The sequence below is a fragment of the Somniosus microcephalus genome, chromosome 4, assembly GCF_052327205.1.
Source record: "Somniosus microcephalus isolate GS21.2 chromosome 4, FLI_Smic_1.0, whole genome shotgun sequence".
NCBI lineage: Eukaryota > Metazoa > Chordata > Chondrichthyes > Squaliformes > Somniosidae > Somniosus > Somniosus microcephalus.
Window position 1 is genome coordinate 89,976,878 of NC_140990.1, and position 26,283 is coordinate 90,003,160.

Sequence of the window (26,283 nt, forward strand, 5' to 3'; positions counted from 1 at the left end):
GATCAGAGCGCGCCCTGGCAGAGAGGCCACGAAGACTCAGTCCTCGCAAACCACCCCTCGCAACCTCCGAGGACCCGCCCCCTCGCAACCCCCGAGGACCCGCCCCCTCGCAACCCCCGAGGACGCAACCCCCGAGGACCCGCCCCTCGCAACCCACGGGGACCCGCCCCCCTCGCAACCCCCGAGGACCCGCCCCCTCGCATCCCCCGAGGACCCGCCCCCTCGCAACCCCCGAGGACGCAACCCCCGAGGACCCGCCCCCTCGCAACCCCCGAGGACCCGCCCCCTCGCAGACGCCGCACCAGCCCGTCAGCCTGCTGGTCTGTCTTTTCTACCGCGCTTTTCGGCACGACGGCGAAGCGTTGCCGCCCTCCCGGCAGTTTTTCCCCCTACCGAAATCATCAACAACTAGAAGCGTTGCCGCCCTCTCTGCAGTTTTCCCCTCAACGAAAGCAAACATCTACTGACGCTGCGACCATCGAGGACGGGTCCAATGGGCATCCCACGGCCGCGATCGGCCACGCGAAAATTGCTGTCATCACCGATCACTGATCAACGCAGCAACGGTTCACTCTCTTCTGTGTTACTGTAGTAGCACTACGGCACGCACCGCTCCGTGCGTTCCCGACTGCCGAAGAGTTCGCTCGACTGTCAGTGAGTTCACCGACCTGCCCAGACCCACGTTTTTTTTCCTCCTGGATCACCCGTTCGGCGTTCCTGCAGATTTCGTCAGACTGGGGACCTTTTCCCAACAATGACAGAGCCATGGTCCGCGTCTGCCCAACCTGCCAGTCTCTATGACGCGGCCAGCTGTTTTGCCCCGGCGCCCGCTTCGAACCACGGGCTACAGAGGTCACACGCTTCCACGGTCCTTCGCATGGCTGAATACATTTTATTCGCCATGACGCCACGGTCCTTCGCAAGGCTGGATAAGTTTTATCCGCCACGACGCACGCAAGGACCCGCTCACGACCAGCACATATTTGGACCTCGCCCGCCAAGTCAAGACAGCATGACCGCCGAGACCACCGGCCACCCATCGTCGTTACGCCAACCCAAGTACGACCGCCCGCCAGACCGTCAGCCACCCAGCAGTCTCCGTCTCGAGACTACAGGAGTCGTTCGGACAGGCTCGTCAGACCATCTCATCGTTTGACGCCGACCGTTAAAGCGAATTCTGGGGGGGCGCATGTAGCGGTACCACCGAGTGTCCCTTACTTACCGGACATAATTCCCTTTAACATAACGATGTAGCCGGTGCGGGGCTTTCCTCCTTTGGGAGCGCGGTCGAACGCGATGACGCGGGTTAACACGATGACGTCACGTCGCACATCACGTGATCGTCCCAAGCGCGGGCAAACGCGATGACGTCCTCGCGCAAGTCATGTGACTACCCAAGCGTGGGAAGAACACGATGACATCATCACGCAATCCACGGGACTGCCTACTCAGTCCTCGTGGCGTCTCCGTCTGGTGAAGACCTATTTTATGGCTCTCCTGTACCTAGCTCTGCAACCTGTTAGAATTCCTCTGTTCCTGCATTAAAAACCTTTATGATTGTTCTCCTGGAGTCGAACTCGATTATTTTTTTATTTTTTTTATTCATTGATGGGATGTGGGCGTCACTGGCTAGGCCTGCATTTAGTGCCCATCCCTAATTGCCCTTGAGAAGATGGTGGTGAGCCGCCTTCTTGAACCGCTGCAGTCCATATGGTGTAGGTACACCCACAATGCTGTTAGGAAGGGAGTTCCAGGATTTTGGCCCAGCGACAGTGAAGGAACGGCGATACAGGTCCAAGTCAGGATGGTGTGTGGCTTGGAGGGGAACTTGTAGGTGGTGATGTTCCCATGCGTCTGCTGCCCTTGTCCTTCTAAGTGGTAGAGGTCGTGGGTTTGGAAGGTGCTGTTGAAGGAGCTTTGGCGAGTTGCTGCAGTGCATCTTGTAGATGGTACACACTGCAGCCACAGTGTGCCGGTGGTGGAGGGAGTGAGTGTTTAAGGTGGTGGATGGAGTGCCAATCAAGCGGGCTGCTTTATCCTGAATGGTGTCGAGCTTCTTGAGTGTTGTTGGAGCTGCGCTCATCCAGGCAAGTGGAGAGTATTCCATCACACTCCTGACTTGTGCCTTGTAGATGGTGGAAAGGCTTTGGGGAGTCAGGAGGTGAGACACTCGCCGCAGAATTCCCAGCCTCTGGCCTGCTCTTGTAGCCACAGTATTTATATGGCTGGTCCAGTTCAGTTTCTGATCAATGGTAACCCCCAGGATGTTGATAGTGGGGGATTCAGCGATGGTAATGCCATTGAATGTCAAGGGGAGATGGTTAGAGTCTCGCTTGTTGGAGATGGTCATTGCCTGGCACTTGTGTGGTGCGAATGTTACTTGCCACTTGTCAGCCCAAGTCTGAATGTTGTCCAGGTCTTGTTGCATATGGACACGGACTGCGTCAGTATCTGACGAGTCTCGAATGGTGCTGAACACTGTGCAATCATCAGCGAACATCCCCACTTCTGACCTTATGATGGAGGGAAGGTCATTGATGAAACAGCTGAAGATGGTTGGGCCTAGGACACTGCCCTGAGGAACTCCTGCAGTGATGTCATGTGATTGAGATGAATGACCTCCAACAACCACAGCCAACTTCCTTTGTGCTAGGTATGATTCCAACCAATGGAGAGTTTTCCCCTTGATTCCCATTGACTTCAGTTTTGCTCGGGCTCCTTGATGCCACACTCGATCAAATGCTGCCTTGATGTCAAGGGCAGTCACTCTCACCTCATCTCTTGAGTTCAGCTCTTTTGTCCATGTTTGGACCAAGGCTGTAATGAGTTCGGGAGCCGAGTGGTCTTGGCGGAACCCAAACGGCGTCAGTGAGCAGGTTATTGCTGAGTAAGTGCCGCTTAATAGCACTGTCGACGACACCTTCCATCACTTTGCTGATGATTGAGAGTAGACTGATGGGACGGTAATTGGCCGGGTCAGATTTGTCCTGCTTTTTGTAGACAGGACATACTTGGGCAATTTTCCACATTGCCGGGTAGATGCCAGTGTTGTAGCTGTACTGGAACAGCTTCGCTAGGGGCGCAGCTAGTTCTGGAGCACAAGTCTTCAGTACTATTGCCGGAATGTTGTCAGGGCCCATAGCCTTTGCAGTATCCAGTGTCTTCAGCCGTTTCTTGACATCACGTGGAGTGAATTGAATGGGCTGAAGATTGGCATCTGTGATGCTGGGGACCTCAGGAGGAGGCCGAGATGGATCATCCACTCGGCACTTCTGGCTGAAGATGGTTGCAAATGCTTCAGCCTTGTTTTTTGCAGTCACGTGCTGGGCTCCACCATCATTGAGGATGGGGATATTTTTGGAGCCTCCTCCTCCTGTTAACTGTTTAATTGTCCACCACCACTCACGACTGGATGTGGCAGGACTGCAGAGCTTTGATTTGATCCGATGGTTGTGAGATCGCTTAGCTCTGTCTATCGCATGTTGCTTCCATTGTTTGGCATGCAAGTAGTCCTGCGTTGTAGCCTCACCAGGTTGACACCTCATTTTTCGGTATGCCTGGTGCTGTTCCCGGCATGCTCTCCTGCACTCTTCGTTAAACCAGGGTTGATCTCCCGGCTTGATGGTAATGGTAGAGTGAGGGATATGCCGGGCCATGAGGTTACAGATTGTGGTTGAATACAATTCTGCTGCTGCTGATGGCCCACAGCGCCTCATGGATGCCCAGTTTTGAGTTGCCAGATCTGTTAGAAATCTGTCCCATTTAGCACGGTGGTAGTGCCACACAACACGGTGGAGGGTATCCTCAACATGAAGACGGGACTTCGTCTCCACAAGGACTGTGCGGTGGTCACTTCCACCAATGCTGTCATGGACAGATGCATCTGCAACAGGTAGATTGGTGAGGACGAGATCAAGTAGGTTTTTCCCTCTTGTTGGTTCCCTCACCACCTGTCGCAGACCCAGTCTGGCAGCTATGTCCTTTAGGACTCGGCCAGCTCGGTCAGTTGTGGTGCTACCGAGCCACTCTTGGTGATGGACATTGAAGTCCCCCACCCAGAGGACATTTTGTGCCCTTGCTACTCTCAGTGCTTCTTCCAATTGGTGTTCAACATGAAGGAGTACCGATTCATCAGCTGAGGGAGGGCGGTAGGTGGTAATTAGCAGGAGGTTTCCTTACCCATGTTTGACTTGATGCCATGAGACCTCATGGGGTCCTGAGTCAATGTTGAGGACTCCCAGGACTACTCCCTCCTGACTGTATACCACGGTGCCACCACCTCTGGTGGGTCTGTCCTGCCGGTGGGACAGGACATACCCAGGGATGGTGATGGTGGTGTCTGGGACATTGGTTGTAAGGTATGATTCGGTAATTATGACTGTCAGGCTGTTGCTTGACTAGTCTGTGGGACAACTCTCCCAATTTTGGCACAAGCCCCCAGATGTTGGTAAGGAGGACTTTGCAGGGTCGACAGGGCTGGGTTTGCCGTTGTCGTTTCCGGTGCCGAGGTCGACGCCGGGTGGTCCGTCCGGTTTTATTCTTATTGTTTTTCGTAGCGGTTGTTTACAACTGAGTGACTCGCTGGGCCATTTCAGAGGGCATTAAGAGTCAACCACATTGCTGTGGGTCTGGAGTCACATGTAGGCCAGACCAGGTAAGGACGGCAGATTTCCTTCCCTAAAGGGCATTAGTGAACCAGATGGGTTTTTGCAACAATCGACAATGGTATCATGGTCACCATTACTAAGACTAACATTTAATTCCAGAATTAAATTGAATTGAATTTAAATTCTACCAGCTGCCGTGGTGGGATTTGAACCCATATCCTCAGAGCATTTGACTGAGCCTCTGGCTTACTAGCCTAGTGACATAACCATTACGCCACCGCCTATTCGTCCAATACCTACATCGGTAAACCCGAATACCTACACTACATAAATACAAGTTGTTGTTGTTTTAACCACAATGTTTCCAGCTGTCCGGTATTGCTCTTGGGGCAATGTTTGCTTGATATGTACTTATCGCCAGAGGGAATTTACGGGAAAGTTGGTTAACTGAAGGGGTCGTTAGCTTCTGCCTTTCTATTGGCAGTTCCCTGGTGAAGGTCATGACCCTATGTGAGGGACACCAGCAAGGTCGTGAAGGGTGGGAGAGCAGATGGGACGACAACACACAGTCTGCAAAGAGATATAGATAGACTAGTGAGTGGGCAGTAAGGTGGCAGATGGAGTATAATGTGGGGAAATGTGAGGTTATTCACTTTGGTAGGAAGAATAGAAAAACAGAATATTTCTTAAATGGTGAGAAACTTTCAAATGTTGGTGTTCAGAGAGATTTGGTTGTCCTCATGCAAGAAACACAGAAAGCTAGCATGCAGGTACAGCAAGCAATAAGGAAGGCAAATGGCATGTTGGCCTTTATTGCAAGGGGTTGGAGTGTAAGAGTAAGGAAGTCTTGCTACAATTGTACAGGGCCTTGGGGAGACCACACCTGGAGTACTGGGCACAGTTATGGTCTCCTTATCTAAGGAAGGATATACTTGCCTTGGAGGCGGAGCAACGAAGGTTCACTAGATTGATTCCTGGGGTGAGAGGGCTGTCCTATGATGAGAGATTGTGTAGAATGGGCCGATACTCTCTGGAGTTTAGAAGAATGAGAGGTGATCTCATTGAAACATACAAGATTCTGAGGGGGATTGACAGGGTAGATGCGGAGAGGTTGTTTCCCCTGGCTGGAGTGTCTAGAACTAGGGGGCATAGTCTCAGGATAAGGGGTCGGCCATTTAAGACTGATGTGAGGAGAAATTTCTTCACTCAGAGTGTTGTGAGTCTTTGGAATTCTCTGTCCCAGAGGGCTGTGGGTGCTGAGTCTTTGAGTATATTCAAGGTTGAGAGAGAGAGATTTTTGGACTCTAGGGGAATCGAGGGATATGGGAATCGGGCGGGAAAGTAGAGTTAAGGTCAATGATCAGCCATGATCTTATTCAATGGTGGAGCAGGCTCGAGGGGCCGTTTGGCTTACTACTTATGTTCTTAAGAGGGAAATCGAGCATCAATGGTCAGGTGATGCCAAGCTTGAGGCTGCGAAGCCTGTGGGTTGTATGAGGAAGCGGACTGAGGGAGTGGAGATAGGACTAGTGGCGAGGAGACGATTGAGGGAGCAGGCAGACTGAAGGAAGGGAAGATTCCCACAGTGCAGAGGGAGCTTTACTCTGTATCTAACCCATGCTGTACCTGCCCTGGGAGTGTTTGATGGGACAGTGTAGAGGGAGCTTTACTCTGTATCTAACCCGTGCTGTACCTGCCCTGGGAGTGTTTGATGGGACAGTGTAGAGGGAGCTTTACACTGTATCTAACCCGTGCTGTACCTGCCCTGGGAGTGTTTGATGGGACAGTGTAGAGGGAGCTTTACTCTGTATCTAACCCGTGCTGTACCTGCCCTGGGAGTGTTTGATGGGACAGTGTAGAGGGAGCTTTACTCTGTATCTGAACCGTGCTATATCTGTCCCGGGAGTGTTTGATGGGACAGTGTAGAGGGAGCTTTACTCTGTATCTAACCCATGCTGTACCTGCCCTGGGAGTGTTTGATGGGACAGTGTAGAGGGAGCTTTACTCTGTATCTGAACCGTGCTATATCTGTCCCGGGAGTGTTTGATGGGACAGTGTAGAGGGAGCTTTACTCTGTATCTAACCCGTGCTGTACCTGCCCCGGGAGTGTTTGATGGGACAGTGTAGAGGGAGCTTTACTCTGTATCTAACCCGTGCTGTACCTGCCCCGGGAGTGTTTGATGGGACAGTGTAGAGGGAGCTTTACTCTGTATCTAACCCGTGCTGTACCTGCCCCGGGAGTGTTTGATGGGACAGTGTAGAGGGAGCTTTACTCTGTATCTAACCCGTGCTGTACCTGCCCCGGGAGTGTTTGATGGGACAGTGTAGAGGGAGCTTTACTCTGTATCTAACCCGTGCTGTACCTGCCCTGGCAGTGTTTGATGGGACAGTGTAGAGGGAGCGTCACTCTGTATCTAACCCATGATGTACCCGCCCTGGGAGTGTTTGATGGGACAGTGTAGAGGGAGCTTTACTCTGTATCTAACCCGTGCTGTACCTGCCCTGGGAGTGTTTGATGGGACAGTGTAGAGGGAGCTTTACTCTGTATCTAACCCGTGCTGTACCTGCCGTGGGAGTGTTTCATGGGACAGTGTAGAGGGAGCTTTACTCTGTATCTGACCTGTGCTGGAAGATTCTCGACCGATTCTTAATTCTGATTGGTTTTTACATCTCCGTGCCGACAGGCCTCTTGTTCCAATGACGGGACGGTCCGTCTGTGGGAGCCAGACTCTGGAGAGTGCATCCGGGAATTAAAGGGACATACTTCCGCCGTCAGTGGGATCTGCATCATGGTGAGTGTCAGTAACGCAGGGCGCTGGGGAGAGGGGTTACTGAGTGACAGTGTGAGGGAGCTGGATTAACATCAGTAGAGATACTGTCAGTAACACAGGGTGCTGGGGGAGGGGTTACTGAGTGACTGTGGGGGAGCTGGATTAACATCAGTAGAGATACAGTCAATACAATAATACAATACAAATCGCTTTATTGGCATGATAAGGTACATCTTATGTTGCCAAAGCATCAAAATACATTTATGGTTGAACACATAAACGCGGTTCCATTCATACAGTGTATAAACAGGTATATCCCTGAGTTTATAAATATACATTCGCCTTGTTTATATATACTCTTGTCTTAGTTTACTGGTTGTCCCTCTGTTCATGGCAAGCTGTAACATAGTGTGCCGCCAGTGTTACACAGCTTCTCTCCTCCCCCAGTAGGAATGGGAGTTTTTGGTTGTCAGTCAGATTTCTGAATTCAGGGCATATTTGTGAGAATTTTTGGTAGAAATTCTCTCTGATGCCCTGATATTTTCCACAGGCTGTGAGGAAGTGCATCTCTGTCTCAACTACTCCCTGACTGCAGTGAGAGCATATCCTGTCTTCTCTTGGCAGCCTGGTCTGCCTGTGTCTGCCTTTTTCGATCGCTAGGCTATGTTCGCTAAGTCTGTACCTTGTCAAGTTTCTTCTCAGTTTGTTATCCTTTACCATGGTCAGGTAATCAGCTATGTTGTATTGTCTGTTTAGGGCCAAGGAGCAATTGAGTTTGCTTTGGGTTTTTGTTGTTTCTGCCCAATATGACAGATATTTTTCCTTTTGCTTAGCGACGATTGTGTTGGGTCGAATTCTTTGTGTTACCCTGTCACTGTCCTGGGACTGGTTATTGTTAGTATTGTTATTAGTTACTTTATTGAGTCCCAGGACTAGTTGACTGAGTGTATTCTTCTTTATGGTCAGCTCTTGGCATTTCAGGGCGTCGTAGTGATAGCATTGGGGGTTGCTCATTTGTAGGTGATTCCAAAATTTGGTGGCTCTTTTTTGGATAGTGATTATTAATGGGTATTGGCCTAGTTCCACCCTGCATGCGTTGTTTACTGTTTTCCTTTGAGTCCGGAGGATACTTTTACAGAATTCCGCATGTAGGATCTCAATTGGGTGTTTGTCCCATTTTGCAAAATCTTGTTGTGTTAGTGGTCCCCAGGCCTCACTGCCATAGAGTGCAATTGGTTCAATTACTGATTTGAAAATTTTGAGCCAAATGCTAATTGGGATTTCTATTTGGATTGATTTTTTGATGGCATAGAAAGCCCTTCTTGCTTTCTCTTTCAGTTCATTCACAGCCAGTTTGAAGTTTCCCGTAGAACTGATTTTTAAGCCCAAGTATGTGTAGTGAGTGGTTTGTTCAATTTTGGTTGTTCCTACTGTGAAATTTATTGTGGGTCCATGTTGTTTGGATCTTTGCTGGAACACAAGGACTTTGGTTTTTTGGGGATTTATTGTCAGGGCCCAAGTCTGGCAGTACGACTCCAGCAGGTCCAGGTTCTGCTGTAGACCCTCCTTAGTTGGTGACAGCAGAACCAGGTCGTTGGCATAGAGGAGGAATTTAACCTTGGATTCATATAGGGTGAGGCCGGGTGCTGTAGATTGTTCAAGTAGTTTTGCCAATCCATTAATGTAAATATTAAAGAGTGTCGGTGAGATTGGCGAGCCCTGCGTCACCCCCCGCCCCTGTGGGAAGTATTTTGTACACAGGGTGCTGGGGGGAGGGGTTACTGCGTGACAGTGTGAGGAAGCTGGATTAACATCAGTAGAGATACAGTCAGTAACACAGGGTGCTGGGGGAGGGGTTACTGAGTGACAGTGTGAGGGAGCTGGATTAACATCAGTAGAGATACAGTCAGTAACACAGGGTGCTGGGGGAGGGGTTACTGAGTGACAGTGTGAGGAAGCTGGATTAACATCAGTAGAGATACAGTCAGTAACACAGGGTGCTGGGGGAGGGGTTACTGAGTGACAGTGTGAGGGAGCTGGATTAACATCAGTAGAGATACAGTCAGTAACACAGGGTGCTGGGGGAGGGGTTACTGAGTGACAGTGTGATGGGGGAGGTGGGGGGGAAGAGCCTGTTGCAGACCTGACCCCGTCCTCTCGCCCTTTCTCTTCCAGGCGGACCTGGTGCTGTCGGTCAGCGGGACCGGGGACCTGTTGGTGTGGAAGGAGTCCGGAGCAGCCGTTACCACCATCCGCGCCCACCATCAGCGCATCAATCACCTGGCAGTCTTCAACAAACCCGGATCTGCAGTAGAGGCAGAGCGCGGTGAGAGAGGGGCTCGTCATCCCCCATCCCGAGGGGCATCCCTGATCTCCCCATAGCCCAAGGGCAATCCCATAATAAGCCCACCGCCCCACTCTCCCCATAGCCCTGTATCAATCCCAAACTAATCCCACTGCCCCACACTCTCCCAGTAGCCCTGTATCAATCCCAAACTAATCCCACTGCCCCACACTCTCCCCATAGCTCTGTGTCAATCCCAAACTAATCCCACTGCCCCGCTCTCTCCCGAGAGCCCTGTATCAATCCCAAACTAATCCCACTGCCCCACACTCTCCCGAGAGCCCTGTATCAATCCCAAACTAATCCCACTGCCCCGCTCTCTCCCCATAGCCCTGTATCAATCCCAAACTAATCGCACTGCCCCACTCTCTCCCCATAGCCCTGTATCAATCCCAAACTAATCCCACTGCCCCACTCTCTCCCCATAGCCCTGTATCAATCCCAAACTAATCCCACTGCCCCACTCTCTCCCCATAGCCCTGTATCAATCCCAAACTAACCCCACTGCCCACTCTCTCGCCATAGCCCTGTATCAATCCCAAACTAATCCCACTGCCCCACTCTCTCGCCATAGCCCTGTATCAATCCCAAACTAATCCCACTGCCCAGTATTTTCCTCATTTAAAATATCTGTCCAATCTTCCGTTACAAAATGCAGTGGTTTCTGCCGCAGCCGGTCACTGTGGCAAAGCATTCCATGCCCCAAACAAACTGTCTGTGTAGAGATTGCCCCAATCTCTCTCCTCGTGACCTCTTTAAATGAATGACCCATCAGCCCGGACGACCCAGCCAGAGCAAACCGTCTTTCCCCGTTCATCCTATCGACACTCTAGAATTAAAAAATTCTCCATGAAATCTCCTCGTGGCCTACTCTGCTGAATGGGAAATAGTCCCAGTGTCTCCCGTCTCTGCTCAGCACCACGGATTCCCAACCCTGGCATCCTCCTGGTGAATCTACGGCGTTTGCCCTTGAGGCTTTAATGGCCTTTTCGGGGGGGAGGTGGGGGGCATCTGCCCACATCCCCACTAATGCCCATGGCGCTGCTCAACATACTACTGGCAGGTGCAGTCAGCTGTGGTTCGGTGGCTCTCACACTCTTGCCTCTGAGTCAGAAGGTCGTGGGTTCGAGCCCCCCCCCCCCCCCCCCCCCCCCCCCCCCACACCACTCCAGAGACTCGCGCTCCATAATCCAGAGCCGACACTCCCCGGCGCCCATACTGAGGGAAGCGCTGCACTGTCGGAGGTGCCGTCTTTCGGACGGGACGTTAAAACCGAGGGGCCCCTGCAGTGTCCGTGTGTTGATAGAGACGCTGAAGACAGGAGTTGGTTCATAGGTGTTTACTAAGCAAAGTCTGGAGGGGTACTAACGGATATAACACAATATACAGGCTTATATAGCCCAAGTGGCCATTACCGGCATTACAGCACATATGGGGCTCTTAAAGGCACATACACTACAACCCCCGTCTGCCCTTTGGGGGTCAGGGGCGAGGATAGAATCGGGAGTGAGGTGAGGACAGGATTGGGGGGGGACTGGAATGAGGTGCTGCCCACCACGGTTGAATATCCCATTGTCTTGGGGCTCGTGTGGGAAGAATGGGGTCCCCCTGTGTAAGGTGCCGGGGGGGGGGGGGGGGGGGGGGGGAAAGTCTTGTACCCCCGTGCGTGCCCAGACCCCGGCAGAGTGTCCGTGCCGTTGTCGGGGGAGAGCAAAGGGAACAGGTAAGAAAGGATATACTTGCCATGGAGGGAGAGCAGCGAAGGTTCACCAGACTGGTTCCTGGGATGGCAGGACTGTCGTATGAGGAGAGATTGGGTCAACTAGGCCTGTATTCACTGGAGTTTAGAAGAATGAGAGGGGATCTCACTGAAACGTATAAAATTCTGACAGGGCTAGACAGACTGGATGCAGGGAAGATGTTTCCCCTGGCTGGGGGGTCTAGAACGAGGGGTCACAGTCTCAGGATACGGGGGTAAGACATTTAGGACTGAGATGAGAAATTTCTTCACCCAGAGGGTGGTGAACCTGTGGAATTCTCTACCACAGAAGGCTGTGGAGGCCAAGTCACTGAATATATTTAAGAAGGAGATAGATAGATTTCTAGACACAAAAGGCATCAAGGGGTATGGGGAGAGAGCGGGAATATGGTATTGAGATAGAGGATCAGCCATGATCATATTGAATGGCGGAGCAGGCTCGAAGGGCCGAATGGCCTACTCCTACTCCTATTTTTCTATGTTTCGATGAGTCTCCGAGTGAGTCGGTGCTGAACCCGGTCCCTTCACTCCACAGAACAAGGAGCGCTGTCTGAGCGGCTGACCGTGGCGACGGCGAGTGACGACGGCTCCGTCAGGCTCTGGCACCCTCTGCTGGTGAGCATTCCATCTGCACTTCACTTCAAAAACCCTTTCTTTATTCGTCAACCCTCTCTCTTAATCTCTCTCCCCGCCCTCCCCCCACCCCTGTCTTTGCCACTCTCTCGCACACTGTTTCTCACTCTCTCTCTCTCTCTCTCTCTCTCTCTCTCTCTCTCTCTGTGTGTCGCACTCTCTGCCACTTTCTTTCTCACACTGTCTGTTTTCACTCTCGCCCACTGTGCCTCATTCTGTTTCCCTTCTCCCTCACTCACCCTCACTCCCTCTCCCCCTCCCTCCCCTTCCCCTCCCCCTCCCTCCCTCACTCCCTCTCCCTCCCTCTCTCGCTCCTCGCCCACACTCATGCTCCCTCGCCCGTGCACACTCCCAAAGCACGTGCTTACTCACTCTCGCACTCACCCCACGCTCACTCACTGCGCACACTCTTGCTCACTATCGCACGCACGCACGCACGCACACACACACACACTATGAGGCCTCAGGCCACCACCAGGATTTCTCATGGCCAAGGGCTCACGACGGTCGAACTCGTTCACCCCTCCTCGCACTGGGACATGACTTGTGAAGCGTGTAAGGATCTTGCACTAACGGCTTGTCTCTGCCCCCTCCAGGCGGACGAGGTGTTGACACTGACGGGTCACAGTGCTCCTGTCTCCGGTGCTGCTGTGGGGAACTGTATCCCCTTCTTCCTGACGATCGGGGCTGACCGAACCGTGCGGCTGTGGGATGTCCCTGACAGGAAAGGTAGGACAGTGGACGAGCAATGGCTAGCATTTAAAGAATTAATACATAATTTACAACAAATATACATTCGTTTAAGGCACAAAAACCCCACTGAAAAAGTGGTCCAACTGTGGCTAACAAGAGAAGTTAAAGATAGTGTTAGATCAAAGGAAGAAGCTTATAATGCTGCCAAAAGGAGTAGTAAGCCTGAGGATTGGGAGGATTTTAGAATTCAGCAAAGGAGGACCAAGAAATTGATAAAGAAAGGGAAAATAGAATATGAGAGTAAACTAGCGAGAGACGTAAAAACAGATTGTAAAAGCTTCGATAGGTATGTAAAAAGGAAAAGATTACCGAAAGTAAATGTGGGTCCCTTACAGGCTGAAACAGGAGAAATTATAATGGGGAATAAGGAAATGGCAGAGAAATTAAACAAATACTTTGTGTCTGTCTTCACGGAAAAAGACGCAAAAAAACTTCCCGGAAATAATGGACAACCAAGGGTCTAACGAGAATGAAGAACTGAAAGAAATTAGTATTAGTAAAAAAGTAGTACTGGAGAAATTAATGGGACTGAAAGCTGATAAATCCCCTGGACCTGATGGCCTACATCCTAGGGTTTTGAAAGAGTTGGCTATAGAGATAGTGGATGCATTGGTTGTCATTTTCCAAAATTCCATAGATTGTAGAATGGTTCCCGCAGATTGGAAGGTGGCAAATGTAACCCCACTATTTAAGAAAGGAGGGAGAGAGAAACTGGGGAACTACAGATCAGTTAGCCTGACATCACTAGTAGGGGAAATGCTAGAATCTATTAAGGACATAGTAACAGGGCACTTAGAAAATAATAATAGGATTGCAGACTCAACACGGATTTATGAAAGGGAAATTGTGTTTGACAAATCTGTTACAGTTTTTTGAGATTGTAACTAGCAGAATAGATAAGGGGGAACCAGTGGATGTGGTGTATTTGGATTTTCAGAAGGTATTCGATAAGGTGCCACACAAGAGGTTATTAAACAAAATTAGGGCTCATGGGATTGGGGGTAATATACTAGCATGGATTGAGTATATTTCTGTTAATAGACAGAAAACAGAGAGTAGGAATAAACGGGTCATTTTCAGGTTGGCAGGCGGTAACTAGTGGGGTACCGCAAGGATCCGTGCTTGGGCCTCAGCTATTCACAATCTACATCAATGATTTGGATGAGGGGACTAAATGTAATATATCCAAGTTTGCTGATGATACAAAGCTGGGAGGGAATGTAAGTTGTGAGGAGGATGCAAGGAGGTTTCAAGGGGATATAGACAGGCTAAGTGAGTGGGCAAGAACATGGCGAATGGAATATAATGTGGAGAAATGTGAAGTTATCCACTTTGGTAGGAAAAATAGAAAAGCAGAGAATTTTTTAAATGGTGAGAGATTGGGAAATGTTGGTGTTCAGAGGAACCTGGGTGTCCTTGTACACGAATCACTGAAAGTTAACATGCAGGTACAGCAAGCAATTCGGAAAGCAAATGGTATGTTGGCCTTTATTACAAGAGGATTTGAGTATAAGAGTAAAGACGTCTTACTGCAATTATATAGGGCCCTGGTGAGATCACACCTGGAGTAATGTGTACAGTTTTGGTCTCCTTACCTAGGATATACTTGCCATAGAGGGAGAGCAATGAAGGTTCACCAGACTGGTTCCTGGGATATGGGGGGATTGTCCTATGAGGAGAGATTGAGCAGACTAGGCCTATATTCTCTAGAGTTTAGAAGAATGCGAGGTGATCTCCTTGAAACATACCAAATTCTTACAGGGCTTGAAAGGGTAGATGCAGGTAGGATGTTTCCCCTGGCTGGGGTGTCTTGAACCAGGGGTCAGAGTCTCAGAATAAGGGGTCGGCCATTTAGGACTGAGATGAGGAGAAATTTCTTCACTCAGAGGGTGGTGAATCTTTGGAATTCTCTACCCCAGAGGGCTGTGGAGGCTCAGTCATCGAGTACATTCGAGACAGAGATCGATAGATTTTTGAATATTAAGGGAATCAAGGGATATGGGGATAGTGCGGGAAGGTGGAGTTGAGGTAGATGATTAGCTGTGATCTTATTGAATGGCGGAGCAGGCTCGAGGGGCCAAATGGCCTACTCCTGCTCCTATTTCTTATGTTAAAAGAATCTAGGGAAGAGATAGCAGAGGCATTACTATGCATATTTAATAATTCATTAGAACAAGGTGTAGTGCCAGAGGTCTGGCGGATAGCTAATGTAATACCGATATTTAAGAAGGGGTATAGAACATGTCCAGGGAATTATAGACCAGTCAGCTTAACATCGGTGGTAGGAAAAATAATGGAATCCCTACTAAAGGAGAAAATAGAAGAACATCTAGAAACCAAAAATATATTAATGAATAGTCAACATGGATTTCAAAAGGGAAAGTCTTGCTTGACCAACCTCAGTGAATTTTTTGAAGAGGTAACAGAGAGAGTAGACAAGGGTAATGCAGTAGATGTAATTTATCTAGATTTTCAAAAGGCCTTCAATAAGGTACCCCATAATAGACTGATGAACAAGATCAGAGAATGTGGAGTCAGGGGACAAGTAGCAGAATGGATTGCTGGCTGGCTTCAGGACAGAAAGCAGAGAGTGGGAGTAAAGGGGAGCTATTCACAGTGGAGAAGGTGGGTAGTGGTGTTCCACAAGGATCAGTGCCGGGACCACTGCTGTTCACAATTTATATTAATGATTTACACTTTGGAATCAAAAACACAATTTCTAAATTTGTGGATGATACCAAATTGGGGGGAACAGTCAATACTGAGGAGGACTGCAACAAATTACAAGAAGACATTAATAAACTTGCAGAATGGGCCTATAATTGGCAAATTAAATTCAACACAGATAAATGTGAGGTATTACATTTTGGTAGGAAGAATAGGGAGGTCACTTATCACTTGGAGGGTGCGAGTCTGGGTGGGGCAGAGGAACAAAGGGATCTCGGAGTACAAATACACAAATCACTAAAAGTTGTGACACAGGTTAACAAGGCCATAAAAAAAGCAAACCAAGCACTAGGGTTTATTTCTAGAGGGGTAGAATTGAAAAGTCGGGAAGTTATGTTAAACCTGTATCAAACCTTGGTTAGACCACACTTGGAGTACTGCGTACAGTTCTGGTCACCATATTATAAAAAGGATATAGAGGCACTGGAGAGGGTGCAGAGAAGATTTACAAGGATGATACCAGAAATGCGAGGGTATACATATCAGGAAAGGATGAACAGGCTGGGTCTCTTTTCTCTTGAAAAAAGAAGGCTGAGGGGCGACCTAATAGAGGTCTTTAAAATTATGAAAAATTTTGATAGAGTGGATACAGAGAGAATGTTTCCACTTGTGGGGAAGAGCATAACTAGAGGCCATCAATATAAGATAGTCACCAAGAAATCCAATAGGGAATTCAGGAGAAACTTCTTTACCCAGAGAGTGGTGAGAATGTGGAACTCGCTACCACAGGGAGTGGTTGAAGCGAATAGTATCGATGCATTTAAGGGGAGACAAGTCAGGAGTGTGATGGAATACTCTCCACTTGTCTGGATGAGTGCAGCTCCAACAACACTCAAGAAGCTCAACTCCATCCAGGGCAAAGCAGCCCGCTTGATTGGCACCCCATCCACCACCTTAAACATTCACTCCCTCCACCACCGGCGTACCGTGGCTGCAGTGAGTACCATCTACAAGATCCACTGCAGCAACTCGCCAAGGCTTCTTCGGCAGCACCTCCCAAACCCGCGACCTCTTCCACCTAGAAGGACAGGGGCAGCAGGCGCATGGGAACACCACCAGCTCCAAGTTCCCCTCCAGGTCACACACCATCCTGACTTGGAAGTATATCGTCGATCCTTCATCGTCACCTGGTCAAAATCCTGGAACTTGCTCCCGAACAGCACTGTGGGAGTACCTTCACCACACTGCAGCGGTTCAAGAAGGCGGCTCACCACCAGCTTCTCAAGGGCAATTAGGGATGGGCAATAAATGCCAGCGATGCCCACATCCCATAAACAAATTTTAAAAAGACAAGCATATGAGAGAAAAGGGAATAGAGGGTTATACTGATAGATTTAGATGGGGAAAGACTGGAGGAGGCTTGTGCCGGCATGGACTGGGTGGGCCGAATGGCCTGTTTCTGTGCCGTATGTCCTGTGTAATCTTGCTTTTATCAGGAGGCTCTGCAGTAGTTCCAGTCATGAGTTCAGTTTGCTGTAATTCTGTGTTTGGCGGGAGCTGTGTTGCCGTATCTCCCACCCTGCCTCCTGCTCATTGGCTGAGACAGTGGTGTCAATACTCAGTGTATAAATATCGTTACACCTGAACAGAGTGCTAACAGCTGAAACGTAGACACGGTAGCTCAAAACATAACATAAGAAATAGGAGCAGGAGTGGGCCATTCGGCCCTTCGAGCCTGCTCTGCCATTCAATGAGATCATGGCTGATCTTCTGCCTCAATTCCATTCACCGCCCCTATCGCCATATCCCTTGATGCCCTTACTAGTCAGAAATCTATCGACTTCTGTTTTGAATTTACCCAATGACTGAGCCTCCACAGCCCTCTGGGGTAGAGAATTCCAAAGATTCACCACCCTCTGTGAAGAAATGTCTTCTCATCTCAGTCCTGAATGGCCGACCCTTTATCCTGAGGCTGTGGCCCCTGGTTCTAGACTCCCCAGCCAAGGGAAACATTCTCCCAGCATCCACCCTATCAAGCCCTGTAATAATTTTGTATGCTTCAATGAGATCCCCTCTCATTCTTCTGAATTCAAGAGAATACAGGCCTAGTTTACTGAATCTCTTCTCATACGACAGTCCCACCATCCCAGGAATCAATCTCGTGAACCTTTGTTGCACTCCCTCTATGGCAAGTATATCCTTCCTTAGGTAAGGAGACCAAAATTGTACACAGTACTCCAGGTGTGGTCTCACCAAGGCCCTATATAATTGGAGTAAGACTTCTTTACTCCTGTACTCAAATCCTAATTGGTGGGATTGATTTGATTTAATTTATTTTGAACTAATTAAAGGGTAAGTCATGACAGGAGAGCCCGGCCCCATGGTATGCTCCTCCTGCGCTATGTGGGAACTTGGGGACATTTCCTGTGTCCCTGACAACTATGTGTGCAGGAAGTGTATCCAGCTGCAGCTACTGGCAGACTGCATTGTGGTGCTGGAGCTGCGATTGGATACATACTGGACCATTCGCGAGGCTGAGGATGTCGTGGATATCACGTTTAAGCAGTTGGTCACACCGCAGGCAAAGGTTGGACAGGCAGAAAGGGAAGGGGTGACCAACAGACAAAGTACTAGGCGCAGGCAGGTAGTGCAGGGGTCCCCTGTGGACATCCCCCTCTCAAACAGATACAGCACTTTGAGTACTGTTGGGGGGGATGGCTTATCAGAGGAAGGCAGCAGCAGCCAACTTCCTGGCACCAGGGGTGGCTCTGCTGCACAGGACGGGAGGAAAAAGAGGGGTAGAGCTATAGTAATAGGGGATTCTATTGTAAGGGGAATAGATAGGCATTTCTGCAGCCGCAAACGAGACTCCAGGATGGTATGTTGCCTCCCTGGTGCAAGGGTCAAGCATGTCTCAGAGCGGCTGCAGAACATTTTGGAAGGAGAGGGTGAACAGCCAGTTGTCGTGGTGCATATCGGTACCAACGATATAGGTAAAAACTGGGATGAGGTCCTAAAAGCTGAATATCGGGAGTTAGGAGGTAAATTTAAAAAATAGGACCTCAAAGGTAGTAATCTCAGGATTGCTACCAGTTCCACGTGCTAGTCAGAGTAGAAATAGAAGGATATTTCAGATGAATACATGGCTAGAGGAATGGTGCGAGGGGGAGGGATTCAATTCCTGGGACATTGGAACCGGTTCTGGGGGAGGTGGGATCAGTTCAAACCGGACGGTTTGCACCTGGGCAGGACCGGGACCGATGTCCATGGGGGGGGAGTGTTTGCTAGTGCTCTGGGGGAGGGATTAAACTAAAATGGCAGGGGGTTGGGAACCTGAGCACGGGGACAGAGGAAAGGGAAACAAGGATAAAAGCAAAAGATAGGAAGGAGAAAAACAAAAGTGGCAGTCCGAGAAATCAACGGTTTAAATCAAACATGGCCACAGTAAATAATAATTCTAATAGGTCTAAGAGCGTTAAAAAAACAAGCCCTGAAGGCTTTGTGTCTTAATGCAAGGAGCATTCGTAATAAGGTGGATGAATTAGCTGCACAAATAGAGGTAAACGAATATGATATGATTGGGATTACGGAAACATGGCTCCAGGGTGGCCAAGGCTGGGAACTCAACATCCAGGGGTATTCAATATTCAGGAAAGATAGGCAAAAAGGAAAGGGAGGTGGGATAGCATTGCTGGTTGAAGAAGGGATTAACACAATTGTAAGGAAGAATATTAGCTCTGATGATGTGGAATCTGTATGGGTAGAACTGAGAAATACCAAGTGGCAGAAAACGTTAGTGGGAGTGGTATATAGACCTCCAAACAGTAATGCGGAGGTTGGGGATGGCATTAAAAGGGAAATTAGAGAAGCGTGCAATAAGGGCACAGCAGTCATCATGGGTGACTTTAATCTACATATAGATTGGGCTAACCAAATTAGTAACAATACTGTGGAGGAGGAATTCCTGGAGTGTTTATGGGATGGTTTCCTGGACCAATATGTCGAGGGACCAACCAGAGATCAGGCCATCTTAGACTGAGTATTATGTAACGAGAAAGGATTAATTAGCAATCTTGTTGTACGAGGCCCCTTGGGTCGGAGCGATCATAATATGATAGAATTCTATCATATTAAGATGGAGAATGAAGTAGGTGACTGAGAGACTACGGTCCTGAATTTAAATAAAGGAAACAACGATGGTCTGAGGATTGATTGGGGAATGTCACTCAAAGGGTTGACGGTGGATAGGCAATGGCAAACATTCAAAGACCGAATGGATGAACTACAGAATTTGTTCATCCCAGTTTGGCATAAAAATAAAACAAAAAAGGTGACTCAACCGTGGCTAACAAGGGAAATTAGGGATAGCATAAGATCCAAGGAGAGGACATATAAATTGGCTAGAAAAAGCAGTAAACCTGAGGATTGGGAGCAGTTTAGGATTCAACAAAGGAGGACAAAGGGATTAATTAAGAAAGGGAAAATAGAATATGAGAGTAAGCTATCAGGGAACATAAAAACTGACTGTAAAAGCTTCTATAGATATGCGAAGAGTAAAAGATTGGTGAAGTCAAGCGTAGGTCCCTTGCAGTCAGAATCGGGAATTTATAATGGGGAACAAAGAAATGGCAGACCAACTAAATACATATTTTGGCTCTGTCTTCACAAAGGAGGACACAAATAACCTTCCAGAGATGTCAGGGAACATAGGGTCTGATGAAAGGGAGTAACTGAAAGAAATCAGTATTTGTAGGGAAATGGTGTTAGGGAAATTGATGGGATTGAAGGCCGATAAATCCCCAGGGCCTAATAATCTACATCCTAGGGTACTTAAGGAAGTGGCCCTAGAAATAGTAGATGCATTGCTGATCATCTTCCAGCATTCGATGGATTCTGGAACAGTACCCATGGATTGGAGGGTAGCTAATGTTACCCCACTATTCAAAAAAGGTGGTAGAGAGAAAACGGGGAATTACTAACCGGTAAGCCTGACATCGGTAGTGGGGAAAATGCTAGAGTCCATTATAAAAGATGTAATAGCAGAGCACTTGGAAAATAGTGACAGGATCGGACAAAGTCAACATGGATTTACAAAAGGTAAATCGTGCTTGACTAATCTGCTGGAATTTTTTGAGGATGTAACTGGTAAAATAGATAAGGAAGAACCAGTGGATGTGGTGCATTTGGACTTTCAGAAGGCTTCCGATAAGGTCCCGCATAAAAGATTAGCATGTAAAATTAAGGCACATGGGATTGGGGGCAAGGTATTGACTTGGATAGTGAACTGGTTGGCAGACAGAAAGCAAAGAGTTGGAATAAACGGGTCTTTTTCCGAGTGGCAGGCAGTGACTAGTGGGGTACTGCAGGGATCGGTCCTTGGACGGACCCCAGCTATTCACAATATATATTAATGATCTGGACAAGGGATTTGCAGACGACACAAAGCTGGGTGGGCATGTGTGCTGTGAGGAGGATGCCGTGAAACTCGAGGATGATTTGGACAGGTTGGGTGATTGGGCAGAAGCATGGCAGATGCAATGTAATGTAAATAAATGTGAGGTTATCCACTTTGGTGGCAAAAACAGGAAGGCAGATTATTACCTGAATGGCAATAGATTGGGAGAAGGGGAAGTGCAACGAGACCTGGGTGTCCTTGTGCACCAGTCGCTGAAAGTAAGCATGCAGGTGCAGCAGGCGGTTAGGGAGGCAAATGGTATGTTGGCCTTCATAGCAAGAGGGTTTGAGTACAGGAACAAGGATGTCTTGCTGCAGTTGTACAGGGCCTTGGTGAGACCACATCTTGAGTATTGTGTGCAGTTTTGGTCGCTTTATCTGAGGAAGGATGTTCTTGCCATGGAAGGAGTTCAGCGAAGATTCACCAGGCTGATATCTGGGATGGCAGGAATGACGTATGAGGAGAGAGTGGGTCGATTGGGCTTGTACTCGCTGGAGTTTAGAAGAATGAGAGGGGATCTCATTGTAACTTTTAAAATTCTGACAGGACTGGACAGACTAGATGCAGGAAGGATGTTCCCGATGGTCGGGGAGTCCAGAACAATGGGGTCACAGTCTAAGGATAAGGGGTAGGCCATTTCGGACAGAAATGAGGAGGAATTTCTTCACCCAGAGAGTGGTGAACCTGTGGAATTCTCTACCACAGAAGGCAGTTGAGGCCAATTCATTAAATATATTCAAGAAGGAGTTGGATATATTTCTTAAGGCTAAAGGGATCGAGGGGTATGGGGAGAAAGCAGGGACAGGGTACTGAATTTGGATGATCAGCCATGATCGCATTGAATGGCGGAGCAGGCTCGAGGGGCCGAATGGCCTACTCCTGCTCCTATCTTCTATGTTTCTATCCTCTTGTAATGAGGGCCAGCATACCATTTGCCCTCCTAATGGCTTGCTGCACCTGCACATTCACTTTCAGTGACTCGTGTACAAGGACACCCAGGTCCCTTTGAGCATCTGCATTGCACAATCTTTCACCATTTAGGAAATACTCTGCCTTTCTGTTTTTTCTACCAAAGTGGATAACTTCAGATTTTTCTGTCATATTTCTTTACACAATCCCTTTGATGCTTCTTAAATTGTTTTAACCCGACACCTCCTGCTTACTGAGTGTCCCCTAACGGCTCAGTGAGTCTCACTCTCGCCTGAGTCAGAAGGTCGTGGGTTCAAGCCCCCCCCACTCCAGAGTCTGAATCCCCATAATCCAGGCGAGACACGCCCAGTGCCAGCGCTGAGGGAGCGCTGCACTGTCGGAGCGGCCGTCTTTTGGATGAGACGTTAAAGCTGAGGTCCCGTCTGGCCTCTCAGGTGGACATGAAAGATCCCACGGCCACTATTGGAAGAAGAGCAGGAGAGTTCTCCCTGGTGTCCTGGCCAATATTTATCCTTCAAACAACATCACTAAAACAGATGATCTGGTCATTATCACATTGCTGTTTGCGGGAGCTGGCTGCGCACAAATTGACTGCCCTGTTTCCTACATTGCGTCAGTGACTACGCGCCAAAAGTACCTCATTGGCTGTAAAACGCTTTGGGACGTCCTGAGGTTGTTAAAAGTGCTCTATAAATGGAAGTTCCTTCCTTCTTCATCTGTTAGCCTCTCACTGAGCTCATTCTCATAACACAAAGATATTAATACTCACTTCTCTATTGTTGAGTTATTTTTCCACTATCCTCAGGCTACAGGACGATATAGACGGGTTGGTTAGATGGGCAGAACAGTGGCAAATGGAATTTAACCCTGAAAAGTGTGAGGTGATGCATTTTGGGAGGACTAACAAGGCATGGGAATACACAATGAATGGTAGGACCCTAGGAAGGACAGAGGATCAGAGAGACCTTGGTGTGCATGTACATAGATCCCTGAAGGCAGCAGGACAGGTAGATAAGGTGGTTAAAAAGGCATATGGGATACTTGCCTTCATTAGCCGAGTCATAGAATATAAGAGCAGGGAGGTTATGATGGAGCTGTACAAAACGCTGGTTAGGCCACAGCTGGAACACTGTGTGCAGTTCTGGTCGCCACACTATAGGAACGATGTGATTGCATTGGAGAGGGTGCAGAGGAGGTTCACCAGGATGTTACCTGGGCTGGAGCGCTTCAGCTATGAAGAGAGACTGGACAGGCTGGGGTTGTTTTCCTTAGAGCAGAGAAGGCTGAGGGGGGACCTGATTGAGGTGTACAAAATTATGAGGGGCATAGATAGGGTAGATAGAAAGGGACTTTTCCCCTTAGTAGAGGGGTCAATAACCAGGGGGCATAGTTTCACGGTAAGGGGCAGGAGGTTTAGAGGGGATTTGAGGAAAAACTTTTTCACCCAGAGGGTGGTTGGAATCTGGAACTCACTGCCTGAAATGGTGGTAGAGGCAGGAACCCTCACAACATTCAAGAAGCATTTAGATGAGCACTTGAAACGCCATAGCATACAAGGCTACGGACCAAGTGCTGGAAAATGGGATTAGAATAGACAGGGCTTGATGGCCGGTGCGGACATGATGGGCCTCTTTGTGCTGTATAACTCTAACTCTATGACTCTACACCTCCCTGTAACTCACTCCAGCTGTGTGTTCTGCGGCTTGAATCCTCTTCCTCTTCCTCTCCCCAAACCCGTCCCTCCAGGTGTGGAGCATCCGTCGCGTCATCGAGGTGCAGTCACTGCCCTCTGCTGGTCACCTTCCGGGGCGTTCCTGGTATCCGGCAGTCGGAGCGGAGAAGTCAAGGTGTGGAGTTCCGGGACAGTTTCACACAGCGTCCAGGTGGGAATCTCGGATTTCTGTGGAAAATTTTTTGTTTCAGCCGTTTTAGTGCCGGGAAGTCCTACTTATGTGTCCCCTGCCCTGTGGGGGCGGTGGGGGGAAGAAGAAATCACTCACTTCGGTATAAATTTATATTTTATAATCGGCCTGGTTTTGCAATTTAGCCTGAAACACATGATCTGTTTGTCTGAGCGATTGCAATGATACAGACCCATTTCAGTTGTATGGCAGTTTGCAGGAGAGCGGGGAACTGCCTTGTTACTCTAAGCACGAATGGAGAGTGTTGGAAGAATCGTGGGTTGTAAAACTGAAGTGGCTCATTGCTCTGGTCCGGCCCGATCTTGAGTGCTGGTCACCGGGGCCGTGAGTGAAACGTCCAGGCTCTGGAACCACAAAACCGATCCTTAGCATCGGGGGGACCGGGTTCCGAGGCCCTCTCTCTGAAAGAACTCTCCGCTTAGTACCATTCCCCCCTGCCCCATTCCCCATTCAGCCCATCGCCCTGTTCCCCCTCTCTCTCTCTCTCTCTCTCTCTCTCTCTCTCTCTCTCTCTCTCTCTCTCTCTCTCTCTCTCTCTCTCTCTCTCTCTTTCTGAAGGAGCGCTCCTGTCATTCACTCCCACCCACCCCGCACTACCCATTCCCCAGATCCTTTTAAATGTTTCCATCCTCTCGAGAAGCTGTTCTTGATTCCGTTTCCCCCACCGTCTCTGGCCGTTCATTCCCTGTCCGAACAACCCTCTGTGTAAAAATATTCCCCCGAACCTCTCCCTTGTTCTTTTTGGTGCGGACCTTAAATTGATGCCCTCCAGTTACCCACTCGCCCACCAGTGGGAATAGTTTTACTCGATTTTCTTTATCTAAACCCCTCTATCAAATCTCCTCTTAACCTGCTCTGTCCCAATGAAAAGATCCCCAGTTCCTCTTAGTCTCTCGTCATAAGTAACGAATCTTCTCCCCGGGATCATCCCAGTGAATCTCTTCCCTACCTTCTCCACGGCCTTGACATCCTTCCTGAAGCAGGGCACCAAGCCAGGAGGTGAACAAGAGGTGGACCTTTCATGAGATGAAGCAGGTTCACGAATGTCCCTTTAGGGGAAGGAAAGCTGCTGTCCTTACCCGGTCTGGGCCTATATGTGACTCCAGTCCCGCACCAATCTGGTTGATTATCTGAACGGCAATAGATTGGGCGAAGGGGAACTGCAACGAGACCTGGGTATCCTTGTGCACCAGTCGCTGAAGATAAGCATGCAGGTGCAGCAGGCGGTTAAGAAGGCAAATGGTATGTTGGCCTTCATAGCGAGAGGATTCAAGTAGAGCAAGGATGTCTTGCTGCAGTTGTACAGGGCCTTGGTGAGACCACACCTTGAGTATTGTGTGCAGTTTTGGTCGCCTTATCTGAGGAAGGATGTTCTTGCCATGGAGGGAGTGCAGCGAAGATTCACCAGACTGATACCTGGGATGGCAGGAATGACGTATGAGGAGAGATTGAGGCGATTAGGCCTATACTTGCAGGAGTTTAGAAGAATGAGAGGGGATCTCATTGAAACTTATATAATTCTAACAGGACTAGACAGACTGGATGCAGGAAGGATGTTCCCAATGGCGGGGGAGTCCAGAACCAGGGGTCACAGTCTAAGGATAAGGGGTAAGCCATTTAGGACTGAGATGAGAAGGAATTTCTTTACCCAGAGAGTGGTGAACCTGTGGAATTCTCTACCACAGAAGGCAGTTGAGGCCAATTCATTAAATATATTCAAGAAGGAGTTAGATATATTTCTTAAGGCTAAAGGGATCAAGGGATATGGGGAGAAAGCAGGGACAGGGTACTGAGTTTGGATGATCAGCCATGATCTCATTGAATGGCGGAGCAGGCTCGAGGGGCCGAATGGCCTACTCCTGCTCCTATCTGCTATGTTTCTATGACTCTTAACTGTCCTCTGAAGTGGCCCAGCAAGTTACTCCGTCCTATCATCCGCTTAAGGTGGCCGCTATCACGTTTGTTGTGGCAAGCAGCGATGCCCACTTCCAGAGAGTCAATAAAAAAAACACACGCTACAACACGGGGAAAGGGGACTCTGCTGCCCATGTCCTTTATTACGCCTTTAACATAGTAAAACATCCCAAGACACTTCACAGGAGCGTTATCAAACAAAATTTGACAGTGAGCCGCATAGAGATATTGGGGCAGAAGCTTCGTCCAAGAGGGAGGTTTTAAGGAGTGTCATAAAGGAGGAAAGAGAGGCGGAGAGGTTTAGGGAGGGAATTCCAGAGCTTAGGGCCTAGGCAGCTGAAGGCACGGCCACCAATGGTTGAGCGATTAAAATCGGAGATGCTCGAGGGCAGAATTAGAGGAGCGCAGAGATCTCGGGGGTTGTGGGGCTGAAGGAGATTACAGAGATAAGGAGGGGCGAGGCCATGGAGGGATTTGAAAACAAGGATGAGAATACTGAAACCGCGGCGTTGCTTAATCTGGAGCCAA

At 49.0% G+C, this 26,283-nt stretch overlaps 1 protein-coding gene across 1 annotated transcript in view; it reads left to right on the plus strand.

Moving 5' to 3' along the window:
- The window catches only part of LOC147119499 (telomerase protein component 1-like), a 110,504-nt gene that overhangs the window by 60,373 nt on the left and 23,848 nt on the right, over window positions 1-26,283 (plus strand). Inside the window, 5 exon segments of the mRNA XM_085985060.1 lie at window positions 7,292-7,399; window positions 9,554-9,704; window positions 12,017-12,096; window positions 12,711-12,843; window positions 23,666-23,802. Coding sequence (XP_085841186.1) covers window positions 7,292-7,399; window positions 9,554-9,704; window positions 12,017-12,096; window positions 12,711-12,843; window positions 23,666-23,802 — 609 coding nt within the window.